Raw genomic sequence first — 14,134 nt, 5'->3', positions numbered from 1 at the left:
ACATTAACATGTATCCATCCATTTGATGATATATTGTGACACTAATAATAACTGCATGTGAGTGACAAATGGCTCCTGTTTTTCTGATGACAGCTTTTCCATAACAGAAGCCACATATGTGTTACATTTCATATGGCGGGGTGGAGACAGTGAGAGAAGCTGTCATGAAGACAGGGGGGAGAAGTGATGAGAGCATGGAGAAGATTGCACCTCGCACAAGGCCTCATGCAGGTTATTACCACATCATGAGCTAAATCAATCAAATGGGGTTTAAATGTACACGCTGTTTCAGGGCCACTTTAACATGCAGGATGAGATCATGAATAAGGTACAGCTCCAATATGTGGCTCAGAGTGGAGTTTTCACACTCCGAGGACCCAATGTAACCTGCAAATGATAGAACACAATTTCTAATATAGAGCGCTCCATACGTGTTTTAATCCATGATTAAGTTGGTTGACTGCGAACCCTCAGCTGGTTGAATAAAACTCTATTTTCCTTCATCATAATTTTCTTTCTCGCCCTTTATTACCTGAGCAATGTAAATAAGATCATCAACCCATTCTTAAGAAAACGCCCTATATGGACAAATATTTTTGAACACATATGCTCTTTCAAACATGTAGCAAACAGCTTTAGATCATATGTGTCAGCCCTCTTTTCTTCACTACCGGAAATAATCCATTTGGTTCACAACACCCACAAACTGACTGTGAATGGGGCCAGAAAATTACCAACTGCATTCACACGTCTGAGTGAGCACATTATGCTTACTCAAACAGCAAACCAGCTTCATACTGGGCGACTGACTAGCCCGTTTCAAGTCCAGGTCAATGCTTCTGACATTTGAATTCTTACATGATTTAAATTGTACTTTAGATTCACTCTGTAACCAAAACTGGAAACCGAAAATATGGTTGATGAAATCTTTGGAAATATGACTTTTGGAACAAAATGGCTTGGCATGACATTCCAATTAATCATAATGTAGATTCATTGACAAGCTCAGCTTCCTTTACATCTCAGCGAGAAACCTCTCATTCCAATGAGATGATATGTAGTGTTCTTACATACGAGAATCCGAAACAACTACACTATTTACATGTGAATGTTGTCTCTCTGGTCCCCCTGGCACTCTGCAGAGTATGTTAATCATTCCAGTCTAAAACAAGCTCAGGGTTTTCATTCCCCTCATTGATGCTTGTCTCCTCTGTGTCACAGAAAGACCCTCAGAGGCTCATGTCAGCTCCCTCTGCAGATGGCAGGGGTAAACTCACAATGACGAGCCTCAACTTCACTGAAGCTTTAAACATGATTTCGCCAACAATCATTTGAACAATCCTTTGACCTGTTTTCAGAGTGTACACACTGAGCGTAGTTTCCTCATCAAATGATCATCAGAGCTCTTAGACTTTTCATCGAATCTTCCCAGCGAGATTCTTCTACAAATTCTAACCCTAAAATACATTTCACTACAGCTGCAAGTAAGTGCAAACATGACGAAACCATACAGCACACACTTCTACCTTATTTATTTGTGCTGGTGTCTTGTGGAGTTGTCACTCAGACTAAGAACTTGTCTACAGGCTTGCATCAGCATAGGTGTTGTGAGTCTGTCGTGACAGTTCTTTGGAGTGAGTCGTTCTCTCACTCACACACACAGCAGGAGTCCTCTCAGCCGCAGCACACAAACTCAACGTGGTGACATGTTTCATGATAGCGTGAGGTTTGAAGGGGAACAGATGCTGGAGGCCTCCATTTGTTCTCTAGTTTGTATGTTTGTTTCTTTGAGTATAGTTGCGCTTGTATAAGACTTCAAATGTCCATTGTATGTATAGACAGGAAACAGCTAATATTAACAGTGAGGAAAGAAAAACACCTTGAAGACTACAGCTTGTTTCAAACTACACACTATTACGAAATATAATGTCAGCCATGTTGATACACTTTTTTTTCGTGAAAGGGAAATTAGGTTGGCGAGGAGAACATTTTTGTTACAAAAACAGCTCTGAAAAAGTCTGATTTGAAAGCCGTCGGTCATTAAAGAAACGGTGACAATGGCACAGGCTCCAGTAAAAGACCTAATGTTAACAGTCTTGCTTTGCAATAAATGTGAAGTAGATGGAGGACCCACCAATATACTGACATGTACATGACTCCTGAATGAATGTGCATCCACAAACAGTATTATTCCAGCAGCTGAGTTTTCGGCAGCAGAAAGAATAAAGTATTATCTTGATGGTAGGGGGAAGCAGTAGCTCTTTTTCAATTAATTACCGAAGAGAGGCTGCTGAAGGACAACTCTTAGCTTTCCATTATCTAATACATCTTCTTAAGACGGCAGCCAGTATTCTCTTGTGAATTGTAATTGGAAGTATATTCCAGGCTGTGGCCACTTGTATTTCTTGAGAGTCAAATAAACCCCCTTTCAGCTCTGTGTCCTCCTAAACTTGTTTTCACCTCTTTTCCTCTTCTCTTTCACCACTCCTGAGATGATAACTGTCATGGTTCCTCCTTTTCTCACGGAAGATCTGAACCTTGACTGTATTTTAAGTAAGACTGGAAGAGTACAGTGCTAAAGTTGAATCTACACAATAGCCCCGTTTCCATTATAAGCAGTCCGGTATGGATCAGGACAGTTTGATATGGTTTGGTTCGGTAAAGCCTGATCCTTTTTGAGTTTCCACAGCCAACCGTGCCCTATTTGGTAGGCGGCGTCTAAGCCGGATGCTGATAGCTGCGTCAGCTACGTAAGAGCATAACATTATAGCAGTACGACACAGTGTACACCGTTAATAAATTAAACAAAGAAGCAAAACGCGACACAGTAAACAAACATCTACATTGTCATTGCAATGTTTCCCCTATATGCATTTAGCAGCAGCGGTGTAACCCTCCAGAAATTTTGTGCTGTGCTTTTTTTTTTTTCTTTTTGAGAGAGGAACAAGGAAACGAAAGGAGAGGAGAGCTTCTTTGTTACAAAACGCAATCCAACTTTGTTTCATCTGAGAAATACAGCAGAACACATCAACCGGCGGGGTTGTGTTTGTCTTTCAATGCTGCTGTCGCATGGGACCAATCAACGGACTGCAGTGTTTAGCTCCACCTTTTGGGATCGGATCGATATTCTTGGCATCCCAACAGAAGGGTCCCAATAATATCCCGATGTATGTGTACTCATCCATTGTGTTTTCTGACCTCGCCACAGGGGTGATTTTGTGAAAGGAGATGGTGTCTGTATGCAGAGTTCCATTCAGGGTTACATAATAAAAACAATGTGAGTGACTCAGTCCCCTGAAGATCACACTATTGGCTGTAATGTCACACCTCAAGCCAGAGAAAATACTTCCTGTTCACAGTAATAGCAGGAGTACTTTTTTAAAAGGTCAGCTGAAGATCGCTTTTGCACTTATCTTTACTGACGTTATGTCTACAAAAAGGACAGTGGTAACCAAAACGTGTCAATGAGCAGGACCTGATCTGTTAACTGACTAGTATGAGAAAAGAAATCTTTGCAGGTACCAGAGACTTAATACAAGGACATTTAAATAAATAATTTGAGTGCTTTCATATTGATTCTACAAATCTTCAGTTGTGTCCTATAAATCAGCCTGTGAACTTAGTTTTTTCTGTAGACCAACAATAACGACAAAAATCAATAGAGCTACCTTGTTGGCAGCCTGGCCAATCAGTGAGCTGTACAATTCTACAATTCATTAAGCAGAAGCTTTTATCCAAAGCGACAGACATCAGAGAGTAAGTACGACATAAGCAAGGATCAAGAGAGGCGGAAACAACGTCAATAGGTGCAAACAAACTCGTCCGATCGAAAACAGATGATGATGACGGGCATTGAAAAGAGGACCTTAAAGGGGCCTATTGGGATTGTTGGAACAAACACCTTTAATGCCAAAGCATAGTAGGCGGGAGGGGTTGTAAACCTGGAGAGTTTAAGGAGGAGCCTTTTTTTTTTTTTTTCTCCACGTTTTGGTTTTAAATTTGGACACCTCTCCCTTCCAAGAACCTCTAAAAGATTTAGTTAGCAGGTAGGACACAAACCAGCAGAGGCCAGATCCTGACGAATGACCAGCAGCTCTAGCCAAATGTAGCGATTGTTACTTAGAGTATGGAAATCTCAGTAGTCTCCACTTAAAACCTGACTTATTTTCGTCAAAAACATCAACTCTAGACAGGAACTCAGAGACTTTATTAAAGAGCTTGGGTATTTTTGCAGAAAGGACAGAAGGCAGAAATCTGTCTCGTTTTCAACCAGGTCTGGGTTAAGTGTGTGTGTTTTTGAGCAGAAAGGCTGACCCAAGCTTTCTTGAACACAGTGTGGAAGACACCTGTTGGCAGTAGATGATGCGTTTCCCTCCAGTGTGATTGCCCTCATAGTCTCACCTGTGTTTCATTACCCGTCTGTCTATTTCGCCTCAGTGTTCTTTCCCTCTTGTCGGCAGTTCATTGACATATTTCAGTCCATGTCGTATGTTGAGTGTTAGTAGTTGTTATCTGTATCTCCTTGTCTTTTTTCACCTTTGACGTTTTTAAATTAGTTTGGCTCTTTTTTCAAAGAAATCCTTATTTTGCCTTTTGCATTTTCTTTTAAAATAAATAGTTTATCACATCTGCATTTTGGTGTCAGTCCTTCTGTTTCATGACAATACGGGGGGATGGTGTTAACTCCCTTGTCTGCCCATTGCGTCCTTGAGCAAGGTGTTTAACGCCAAATTGTTCCATAGTTTCAATTGGCGCGGCCTTTATGCGTAGTTTGACTTTAGGGGCTTCTGTAGAACAATATTTTCTTTTAAGTGTTTTGCTGTTTTCGTCAGCCTCCATTGGCCTGAAAGTGACTGGGACCCTCAGCTCCTAAACCTCGATTTAGTCTCATAAATTAATCAGGATTGTGTAACTGCAAAGTCAATTTCCTTTGAGGAAGTTATTTAAAAAATTATCTGCGGGGATACAATTCGGGTCCAAAGAGGGTTTTTTTTTTTTTTTTTTTCTTCCCCACAGGTTAGAAAGCTTATTAGATGAGAATGCCCATCTAGCAGTGAGTGTGTCTAATCAGGGGAACACATGCTTCCAAGGAGAAAATGCAGAGCAGTGTTCCTAAAAGGCTGCACGAAGACAATTCAATACTTTTTTTTTTTCCAAATCCAGCAATTGAAAAAACCCCCACTGCTGCTTTTCTTTAACTGTTCGTTTATCAAAGAGATTTAAATGTTTATTCTTCTTCTAACCTGCACATTTTGCAAAGACTTTAATTTCTGCTTTAAAGTCTCTGACACGCTAGAGTTATTCGATTTGGTATGTAAGCAACAGAATCTGAAGAGCAGGAGGTCACTGCAGGTGTAACATTATTCCAATACTTCCAGGTAGTCTTTTGTGAAGCCCAAAATTACAGAGCATAATACCCAACATGTATGACCTTGATTTTGGCAGTCCTGTATAATTCAATGTCTTCTCCTCAGCGGGGAAGTGAAAGAGATGCATGTAAATGATAGACGACTCGTCAGTCATCACTATCGTCACCTTGAAACCCAGGAGGTAAGAACAGCACAGCCAAGGTGTCACTTCCTGTGTCCATCCGATTTTATTGTTGCTTTAAAACAACACATCCAATGGCACACTCAAACACAAAAGCCTTACTAAGATAATTACATCCCAGCTAAACCAGATTGGGGACACCCAATTACATGAGCACAAAACAGATTTCAGATAAGTTCCCAATAAACAGAGGACTGGCCGGAGGAAAACAACTTGTCAAGAGAAAATCAAGGCCCTGAATGCACTTTGGAATGAGATCAGCAAATCTGTAAGGGCAGGAAACAGAAGTAGAAAGACAGAGCCAACTTCTTCAGGGACCCTTGAAAGCATGCCAGACAGCTGCTGGAGGGAGAGTAAGACCAGAGTCAGATGTCCAGAGAACATCTCGGACAACATCAGTGCAGCAGACCACCAAGGACCACTCCATTAGAAACACTGGGTACTGCAAATCACCCTGCCCTACCATTATCTAAGTTTTAATTTGTAAGACATCCAGAGCGCCAAGCTTGAAATACAATGGAGCTGAATGACATCTAATTCAACTTCACAAAGTGTTTAAGTTAAGTTCCACACCAACTGATAAATGTAATGGAGACCCTTTAAATGACCTATAGGAATAAACTACCTGGCAGATTGTTATGGGTTGTGGTATGCTGTCTCCCCCCTCCCTCTCTGTAGCAGGTTTGGTGCTCCACCCAACTCCCTCAATGAGTGGATAATTGCTCTCACGTGTGTTTCAGGCCCTGCAGGAGAATTTGTGCAGTGTGGCTGGTGTTTGTGAGTGGATTCATCTTGTGCGCTGGATCTTCAAGCTACAAGAGGATTCCTATTGTGTGCTGGAGCTTGAGGCTCCAGGAGTGAAAGCTGTTCTTTATGAAAGCACTCGTCAGTGATTTATATAGAGTTCAGTTGTTTTTGTTTTGGAGAACAGATTCTCAGTTCATTTTTCAGTTGTTTTTTTGTCAGTGATTTATTATGTAAATAAATCCTTCATTTATTTCACAAATGTCTTTATTGATCCTGATTTATTTATTATTGTTGCTCCCCTCATCCCCTAGAAATCTGGGAAATGTAAAACAGATAAATAGGTTTCCCAGGCATGTTCCTTTTCTTCATTAGGGGCTGAGCGGCGAAGCTGCAGGACTCGTTTGTTCTTGCCAGTATTATTCTTCTTTCAAAAGAAATCAATATTCCTATACAATGTGCCAAACTTTGCACAAGTCCAAACCAATGTCAAACTGCATCAATCTGCTTTGCAAGCTTATTGTCCTGATGGTGGCACTACAGCAACCATTTAAAAATAAATCGTATCAAATGAACCATACGTGCTAAAATGTTACACCTTACATTACTTTGGCAGCGATTTTGAAGTCCTTAACTTAATTTTATCAAAAACTGCAAAACTCGCGGAACTTCATCTCAAGACATTTCGCCACTAACGCATAATTTAACATTTATAATTGTTAAATGCAGCCTTCTTTCAGCGTGCATTAACATATTTTACCCTATACAGTAGTATAAACAAATGCTGAACATTCTTGCAAAAAAAATCTCACGTTCATGACAAATGTGTTTCCCTCCAGTGTGATTGCCCTCATCGTCTTCACCTGTGTCATTAGTCTCGCCTGTGTTTCATTACCCATCTGTCTATTTAGTCTCAGTGTTCTTTCCCTCTTGTCGTCAGTTCATTGTCATATTTCAGTCCATGACGTGGACATGACGTTTCACCTTTGGTGTTTTTAAATTAGTTTGGATATTATTCCAAAGTAATCCTTGTTTTGCCTTTTGCCTTTTTCTTTCAAAATAAATAGTTTACTGTCACATCTGCATTTTGGTGTCAGTCTTCCTGTCTCATGACAATACGGGGGGATGGTGTTACATACTGTATATGGTGCCCTTGTCTGCCCAATGTGTCCTTAAGCAAGGTATTTAACACCAAATTGTTCCATAGTTTCAATTGGCGTGGCCTTTATGCATAGTTTGACTTGTGGGGCTTCTGTAGAACAATATTTTATTCTAAGTGTTTCGCTGTTTTCGTCAGCCTCCATTGTCCATTGTCTATGTCCATTAAGGACCTCAGTGGGTGATGATACGACGCTCTTTTGCCAGAAGCATGTACCTTCAGATTGCTAAGAATGATATGTAAGCAGATATCCTGGGCAAAAAAAAGAGGTTAGAACCCTTCAGAACATAAAGCCAACATATCCAAAGCCTTTGATTTCCACTCAAGGCTTAATTATAGTATTTTCGAAATGTAACATTTTCTGCGCAAATAAGAACTGTGCAATAGTTTGAGATTATAATCAGATGCACATTTGCTACCATACCAATAATTGTATATGAAAGGGATTAACTGAAAATTAAATATAAAGCTTCATTTGAGAACTTATTCTTTGAGTGAAAGCAACACTCTGCACTCTTTTCATGATAAACTTTGGACAGACTGCAAAACCTGTTTTCATGTCAGTTCCAATGAGCTAATGGTTGAGATGCTGAGTGATGTCCTCTTTGAATGTCACTTTTTGTTATTTCCCTTTGACAGCTGTCAAAGAAATTAATAAGTATGCTACTCTCTCGTTGATTGAGTGGTTTTTAATTTCATATTTCATTCACACAATTATAAAAAGAGGGAGTTGGACGTACCTTTGACTGAAACTGTTCTCCTTCCTCCGACAGTGGAGGGTAACAACCCTGTGACCTTCACTTCTGATATCCTGGCTAACTGTCCACACAACAGGGTTACTTGCTCTGGCTCCAAGGAAAGCCATGCCGTCCTTGAGCTTGACCCTGAAAACAGGAAAAAAACAAAATAGAACAAAAAGAATAAATAAGATGATAGTTGAATTCTCCCCACAACAGCTCACAAATTAAATGTCACAGCTTCAGTGAAAACAAACATGGCCGGTTTTGTTCTCTTTTTCTGTTTGTGAAACGCGCAACCATGTCAGAAGAAAGACAATTAGCTTAAAAGGTCACAAAACAAACTCTTCAAACGCTCGTGGTCTCGCAAACCTTCTAACACAAACATGAAGGAAAACAAAAGCAACCGAGTAGATTGTTTTGGACGATGAATTAAAAGAGAGATCAAAAACATATTTTTTTTATATAACCCCGCTACATCTGGTGATTGCCAGTTCTTGAGAATAGCATGCTTTTCTCCCAAAATGGCCTGTCTTTGAAAATTCTTTCTTTGGACCTTATCCATTTCGATAATTATTTCATTAGCATTTTTGAACATACACAGCATAGTGACAACAGATGGCAGTTGGCTTCTGTGAAATAGTCCCATGTCATAATTAAAGGGCTGGAACTAACCTCGGTAAAAGTGGGTTACTGATCATGGGAATGCATTAGATTAAAAAAAGGGGGGAGGGGGGGAGGGGGGAATCTTGCATGCTCAATCCGCTTTTCCACATTAAGCCCGAAGTACCCTGTATGATTTTAGGCAGATTTTTTTTTAAGTATGGGAGAAATATCTGTGGACCTCCAGTTGACCGGGGATATATGATTAAACTGCTACAGTGGTTAGTGGCTGTAAACTGTAAAGCAGATTGTGTGCAGCAGAATCTGTGTGTGTAGCAAGAGACAAAGAACACAACATTTTGCAGGTGTGTCGCTAGCTTAAGCCAAGCATATGTGACAACTGAAATTATCCCCCGTCTGTGGGAGTTTTTAGTATTAAAAATTGTGAACGCTCCATCCCGATTTCCCTCGTAGGTTGTGCACATAAATTATGAGCTCTGGTTGGGCGTCTTAAATAATTTAGAAATACATTTTGAGCTGACATTGTGCCACGACTTCTATACAATTGTACAGGCGTTAGTATCCCAACACACAACAAGAAATTTCTCTGTGGAAAACTCGACTTCCTCCAATTTTCTGTCATTAACCCCACACCTGCAGCTTAAGAATAACTCCACTCTCTTCAGCTGCCATGCCCTCTCTGCTCCATCGTTTTGTGTGTCCCTTTTATCTCTTCCATTACTGGTGGTCACAGTCTGTAGAAGGCTCTTCAGGTGCAGGAGAACCGTGATCTTCTCTTCCTCGTCTAGTAATCTGACACACTGTTGCTCTTCTCCTTCTCCTTTGTCAAATGAAATTCCCATGAAGAACATGAGCATCTTTCAGTTCTTACTTGTCTTTCATGACATGAAACCGCTCCTATTCAACCCACTGTGACAAAAGAGGTAGAATATATATGACTGACGGCTGCAAGGATAGCAACAGTGCGTTGTTCTAAAGTAAAACCCCTGCAGCACAACAACGGTAAGGAGTAAGACATAGGTGTTCAATTATAGGAGAATGCTGGGTAATCGTTCTTCCATTATAATAATCAGAGAATGTTCTTGTTCTGAAACAGTCAATGACTTGTAAAGGAGGAAGGAAAGAAAGTAAGCATCAACAGGAGGATAATGACATGACAACCGTGCAGCAGTCCTTAGAAGAGCACAGTCTTTACATCTTCTGTGTTCAGTCGGCCTTCTTTGATCTGATCCGGCCTGCTGAGGCGGTAATAACTGCACTTGTCTATGACTCTGCTCCTGACGGGCAGAGATAAAGGCAGCCGGTGTGGAAGACGACAACAAGGAGGAGAGCACAGATCACTGTATGACCTCCTGTGAACACCTCAGCCACTGTGCAGTAATTAACACATCTCACAGGCAGATTTAGCTCTGATAGTGGACCATGTTAGAAATAATCATCAATTAATACGGACTAAATTCCTAAACTATGAACAATACATTAATATATCAAATTCTTATGTGATGGTAGATGTACTGTACTTTCAGAAGGTGATGGACAGCACTGACACGTCTCACATCCCAGACAAAGTGCAAGTGAACATGGAGCCTCAGTCAACTGATGATGTGATGCAGACTCACAGCAGAGAGAAATAATGAACTTGTGAATATCGTGTGTTGACTGGATTTCACTCCTTCTGTCAATATTTGCAGGATTGACAAATTATGACTATCTGAACAGGAAGTCAGACAAGGAATTGCAAACGCAGAACATCTTGTCATTTTCAAAATAAAACACAACATAAGGACTTGCTATCGTATTTTTCAGCACTTTATCAACATTACGGCAAAACAGACACCACACAAACAACAAATCCTCCTCAGAAAGACTAAGAGACGTGTTGTTTGCATGTTTATCTCTTTATTCCTGCCTTATCTTGTAGTTAAAACATGGGCGCCCTCGGCTGCGCTGAGTGGGGAGAGGCATGCGCCATCCAATGGAGCAAAACCATGGTGCTGACGGACCGCGGCGAATCAAGGACTATGTGTGAATTGGGGGTAATGGATATGGGTTTTCTCTCCTGGTATACTTTAGGTATCAGATCATTTAAAGTTTTGTATACAGGGAATGTACTGGTGTCATTTGAACAATTATCTGGAAAAGAATACAGTTTTCTGAATTTCACAATTTTCCTGATCCCACTCCTATTTTTCTCACTCCTAAAAACTGTACCTTGTACAAGGGGAACTATTTCTGCATTATATGGTGTACCTGCCCTCTTGCCTAATGACCGCTGGGATCGTCTGCAGCCCCCCTGCGATCCCAAACAGGAAAATAGTGTAAAGATAATGAGAGGGATCTACCCTCTCAATGCGCCTGTCTCTTCTTTGTACAATATTTACAAGGGAGGTGAAGAGGACCTTTTTGAGTGGATCAGAGATGACAGTGACTGCAAGTGGTAATCCTATGTCTAGTCACATCTCTTCAATCTCCACAAGACATGTACTAATCCAAAGTTCAATGATTCATACTGACACACCTTACAAAAGTTAGATTGGCCACATACTGATAATGCCTGTGACAGGCACCACGAAGCCCCAGCATCAACATTCAATCGTGATATAGCAACTGCTATAACATGTTGGTACGTTGGTTTGGCAGTTTTTTTTTTTTGGTCTTATCTCTCTCCTTCTGTCTCACTCTGTCTGTTGATTTATCTTGGATACACATACATTATGTTGTGTTCTAGCTGTTTTCTTGTCTCACACTTAATTCTATATTTATATTGTAAAACCCAATGCAATTTTTGTATGTTGAAAAACTCAGTCATTCAGAAAACATTACTTGCTCGATGCCTTCATTGGCTTTCCCTGTTCTATTGACAATCCCCAATAAGGGTTTGGGCTGTATTAAAAAAGAGCGCCTGTGTTTGAGTAGGGTCGTGTTGGTCTTGAGGCTGTGTAAAGGTATTTGTGAAGAGAGTGGGGGATGTATGGAATGGATGTTTTTGATGATGTTTGAGCAGCAAGAGAGAATGGTGTTTTACAGAGTGCAGCCAGGCAGAACAGGAGAGACAGGTGTTGTTTGGTGGATGAAAATGGACAGATGAGGAAAAAGTCCAAGGAGATGAGAAGGGTTGAAGATTTGTTCAGACTGCCGCCCAAATCTGATTAAAATCCGATCTAACTGACTGACTGTCCACAATACAAATTGCAAGTGACTAGATCCGATCTGCCTGTTCATATTGACGTGGTCTGATCCACTGTGATTTCTATGGTAACAAGGTATGCCCTGCAAAAATAATAATGTTTTAATTCTTGCTGTTCTCATTCACTGACCAAAGTTGACTTCCGGCCTGCCAACTCTGCATCATAGTTATTTTTCGATGGTGTCGCGTTGAGAGTGACACAAAAGACCCATTGAAGCAAATGAGTTGTTCAGATTAAGTCGGATCTGTAGGAGTCAGATTTGAATCAGATCTGGAAAAATCTGATCTTGTGTGGCTTTTTGTGTTCAGACTGGCAAAAAAATCTAACCACATACAATCTGGATGTGCTAAAAATCAGATTCAGAGGTAAAATGTGAACAAGGCCAGATTGGGCTTTACTGGTTGAGAGGATAATACATTGTCCTCATCACTCTAGGCTGGCAAAACTAGCTCTAATAATGTCAAAGTACAGAAGCTATATACGTTCTGGTCATTTGGATTCTGTGGTGGATGGTCCATGACATGGTTATTTTAAACATGGTTGCCTGTATAGTATTGCCTATTCATTAGTCACACAATACCTTCACAAACACATACATTGGACTCTGTCTGTCAGCATTAACACATTATCAGATAGCCGTTGGAGATGAATTTAAAGTGTGAACAATCCTCAAAATATCCGCTCAGAAACAAAAGATAACACCTTCAGTTCTAACGAAGCTGTAACACAGAAGAGACACAGCACTTTCAAACACAGCCTGAAACCAGCTTCTGAAGCGTCATTAATGAAACCCTGTTTGTGAAATGTTTAAAGCCATGAAACGACCAAACCCCACAGACAGGACAAATTGCTCTGGTGATGTGTGAGATGAAGCAAGGACACAGAATAATTCGTGGTCAAGCAAGCTTTCCCAATTAATTTTGCGAAAGTTATGTAGCATGATTATACGACAGGCAGCAGGAGACACTGGACAAATCACAGCGAGCCTGTTTAGTTGGCTTAATTCTCAAACAGCTGCAGCTAAATCCACGTATTGACTTAACACTCAAACTGCACTTTATGTTCCCTCTCTCTCTCTCTCTCTCTCTCTCTCTCTCTCTCTACCTATGTCTCTCTTACTCACAAACAAAATAATCTCCATCACCTTTGGGTAAAATCAAATGAGATGACAGGCTGAAGCGGGCTGAAAGCTGGTTCAATAAATGAGTAGGGTGAAACGGGGAGCTGCTCAGAGTCATCTGAGTGCACAAGGGGCATATACAAAAATAAAGAGAATGTAAATCAAATGTGTTTGATGCTGTCTTTCCCTTTATCAGCCCTAGTTAAAAAGTGCTGGTGCATGGAAATTCAGCAAACCAGGAAAAGATTAACACAATCCGATAAAAAAAGAACTAGACAAAGCGCACTCAGATGGGGTTCTAACTGTCTCTTTTTTCTCACTTTCACATCTCTCACTCTCTGTCTGTGTCTTTTGGTTTCCTCTCAGACGTTCTGCCCTCCTCACTGAATGTAGTCATGACTGCACAACAGGCTTTTTGACTTTTCAGATAATCAGGATGTTGATTAGTCTAATTAATGTTTCACGATTTTTTTTTCTCTGTAAAACATTATCTGAAAGGATTGATGCTTAATTACTTTTTTTGCAGAATACACCCTATAAGTAAAAGGCTATGGTGTGAAGAGCTCTGCTAACCTTTAAACTTTCTTCAAAAGGTTAGGGTAATTTGGAGAGGGTTGGTGCATAGCACATATAATCAAGCTGAAGCAACGTAGGTGTATACGTAGGAGATCCGTTAAAACCAACATGCTATGTTAAATCATACTCCGTAGTATAAATGTTGACAAATTGTTTGAAGAGTAAGACATAGTAAAGGAAGAGCTCTTTCTAATAAAGCAATAGAAATTGTATATAAAATCAGTCTCTGTGGACAGCTATTAGTCACAATGGGTTTGAGGTCAGCCTGGGCTGAAAAAGGATCAAACTATTGTTTAACGCTTTTTATTTACAACCATGCCTATAATTATTTTCTTTTTTTTGACATTCTTAGTCTTAACTAATTCCACTAAAAGTATCTCTTTTCTTTCTGACATCATTCTTTTTCCTCAGTACTATACTTGCATAGCCACGCATG

General features: G+C 40.3%; 1 protein-coding gene across 1 annotated transcript in view; it reads right to left on the bottom strand.

The window, feature by feature from the left end:
* LOC306837056 (transmembrane protein 132C) overlaps positions 1-14,134 on the bottom strand; it is a 108,938-nt gene that overhangs the window by 37,514 nt on the left and 57,290 nt on the right. The window contains exon 4 of the mRNA XM_079364535.1: positions 8,194-8,337. Within this exon, the coding sequence (XP_079220661.1) occupies positions 8,194-8,337 (144 nt within the window). The remainder of the gene's footprint in view (positions 1-8,193; positions 8,338-14,134) is intronic.

Source organism: Symphodus melops (assembly GCF_947650265.1).
Source record: "Symphodus melops genome assembly, chromosome: 16".
Taxonomy (NCBI): Eukaryota; Metazoa; Chordata; class Actinopteri; order Labriformes; family Labridae; genus Symphodus; species Symphodus melops.
This window is presented reverse-complemented; position numbering and strand designations above follow the sequence as displayed.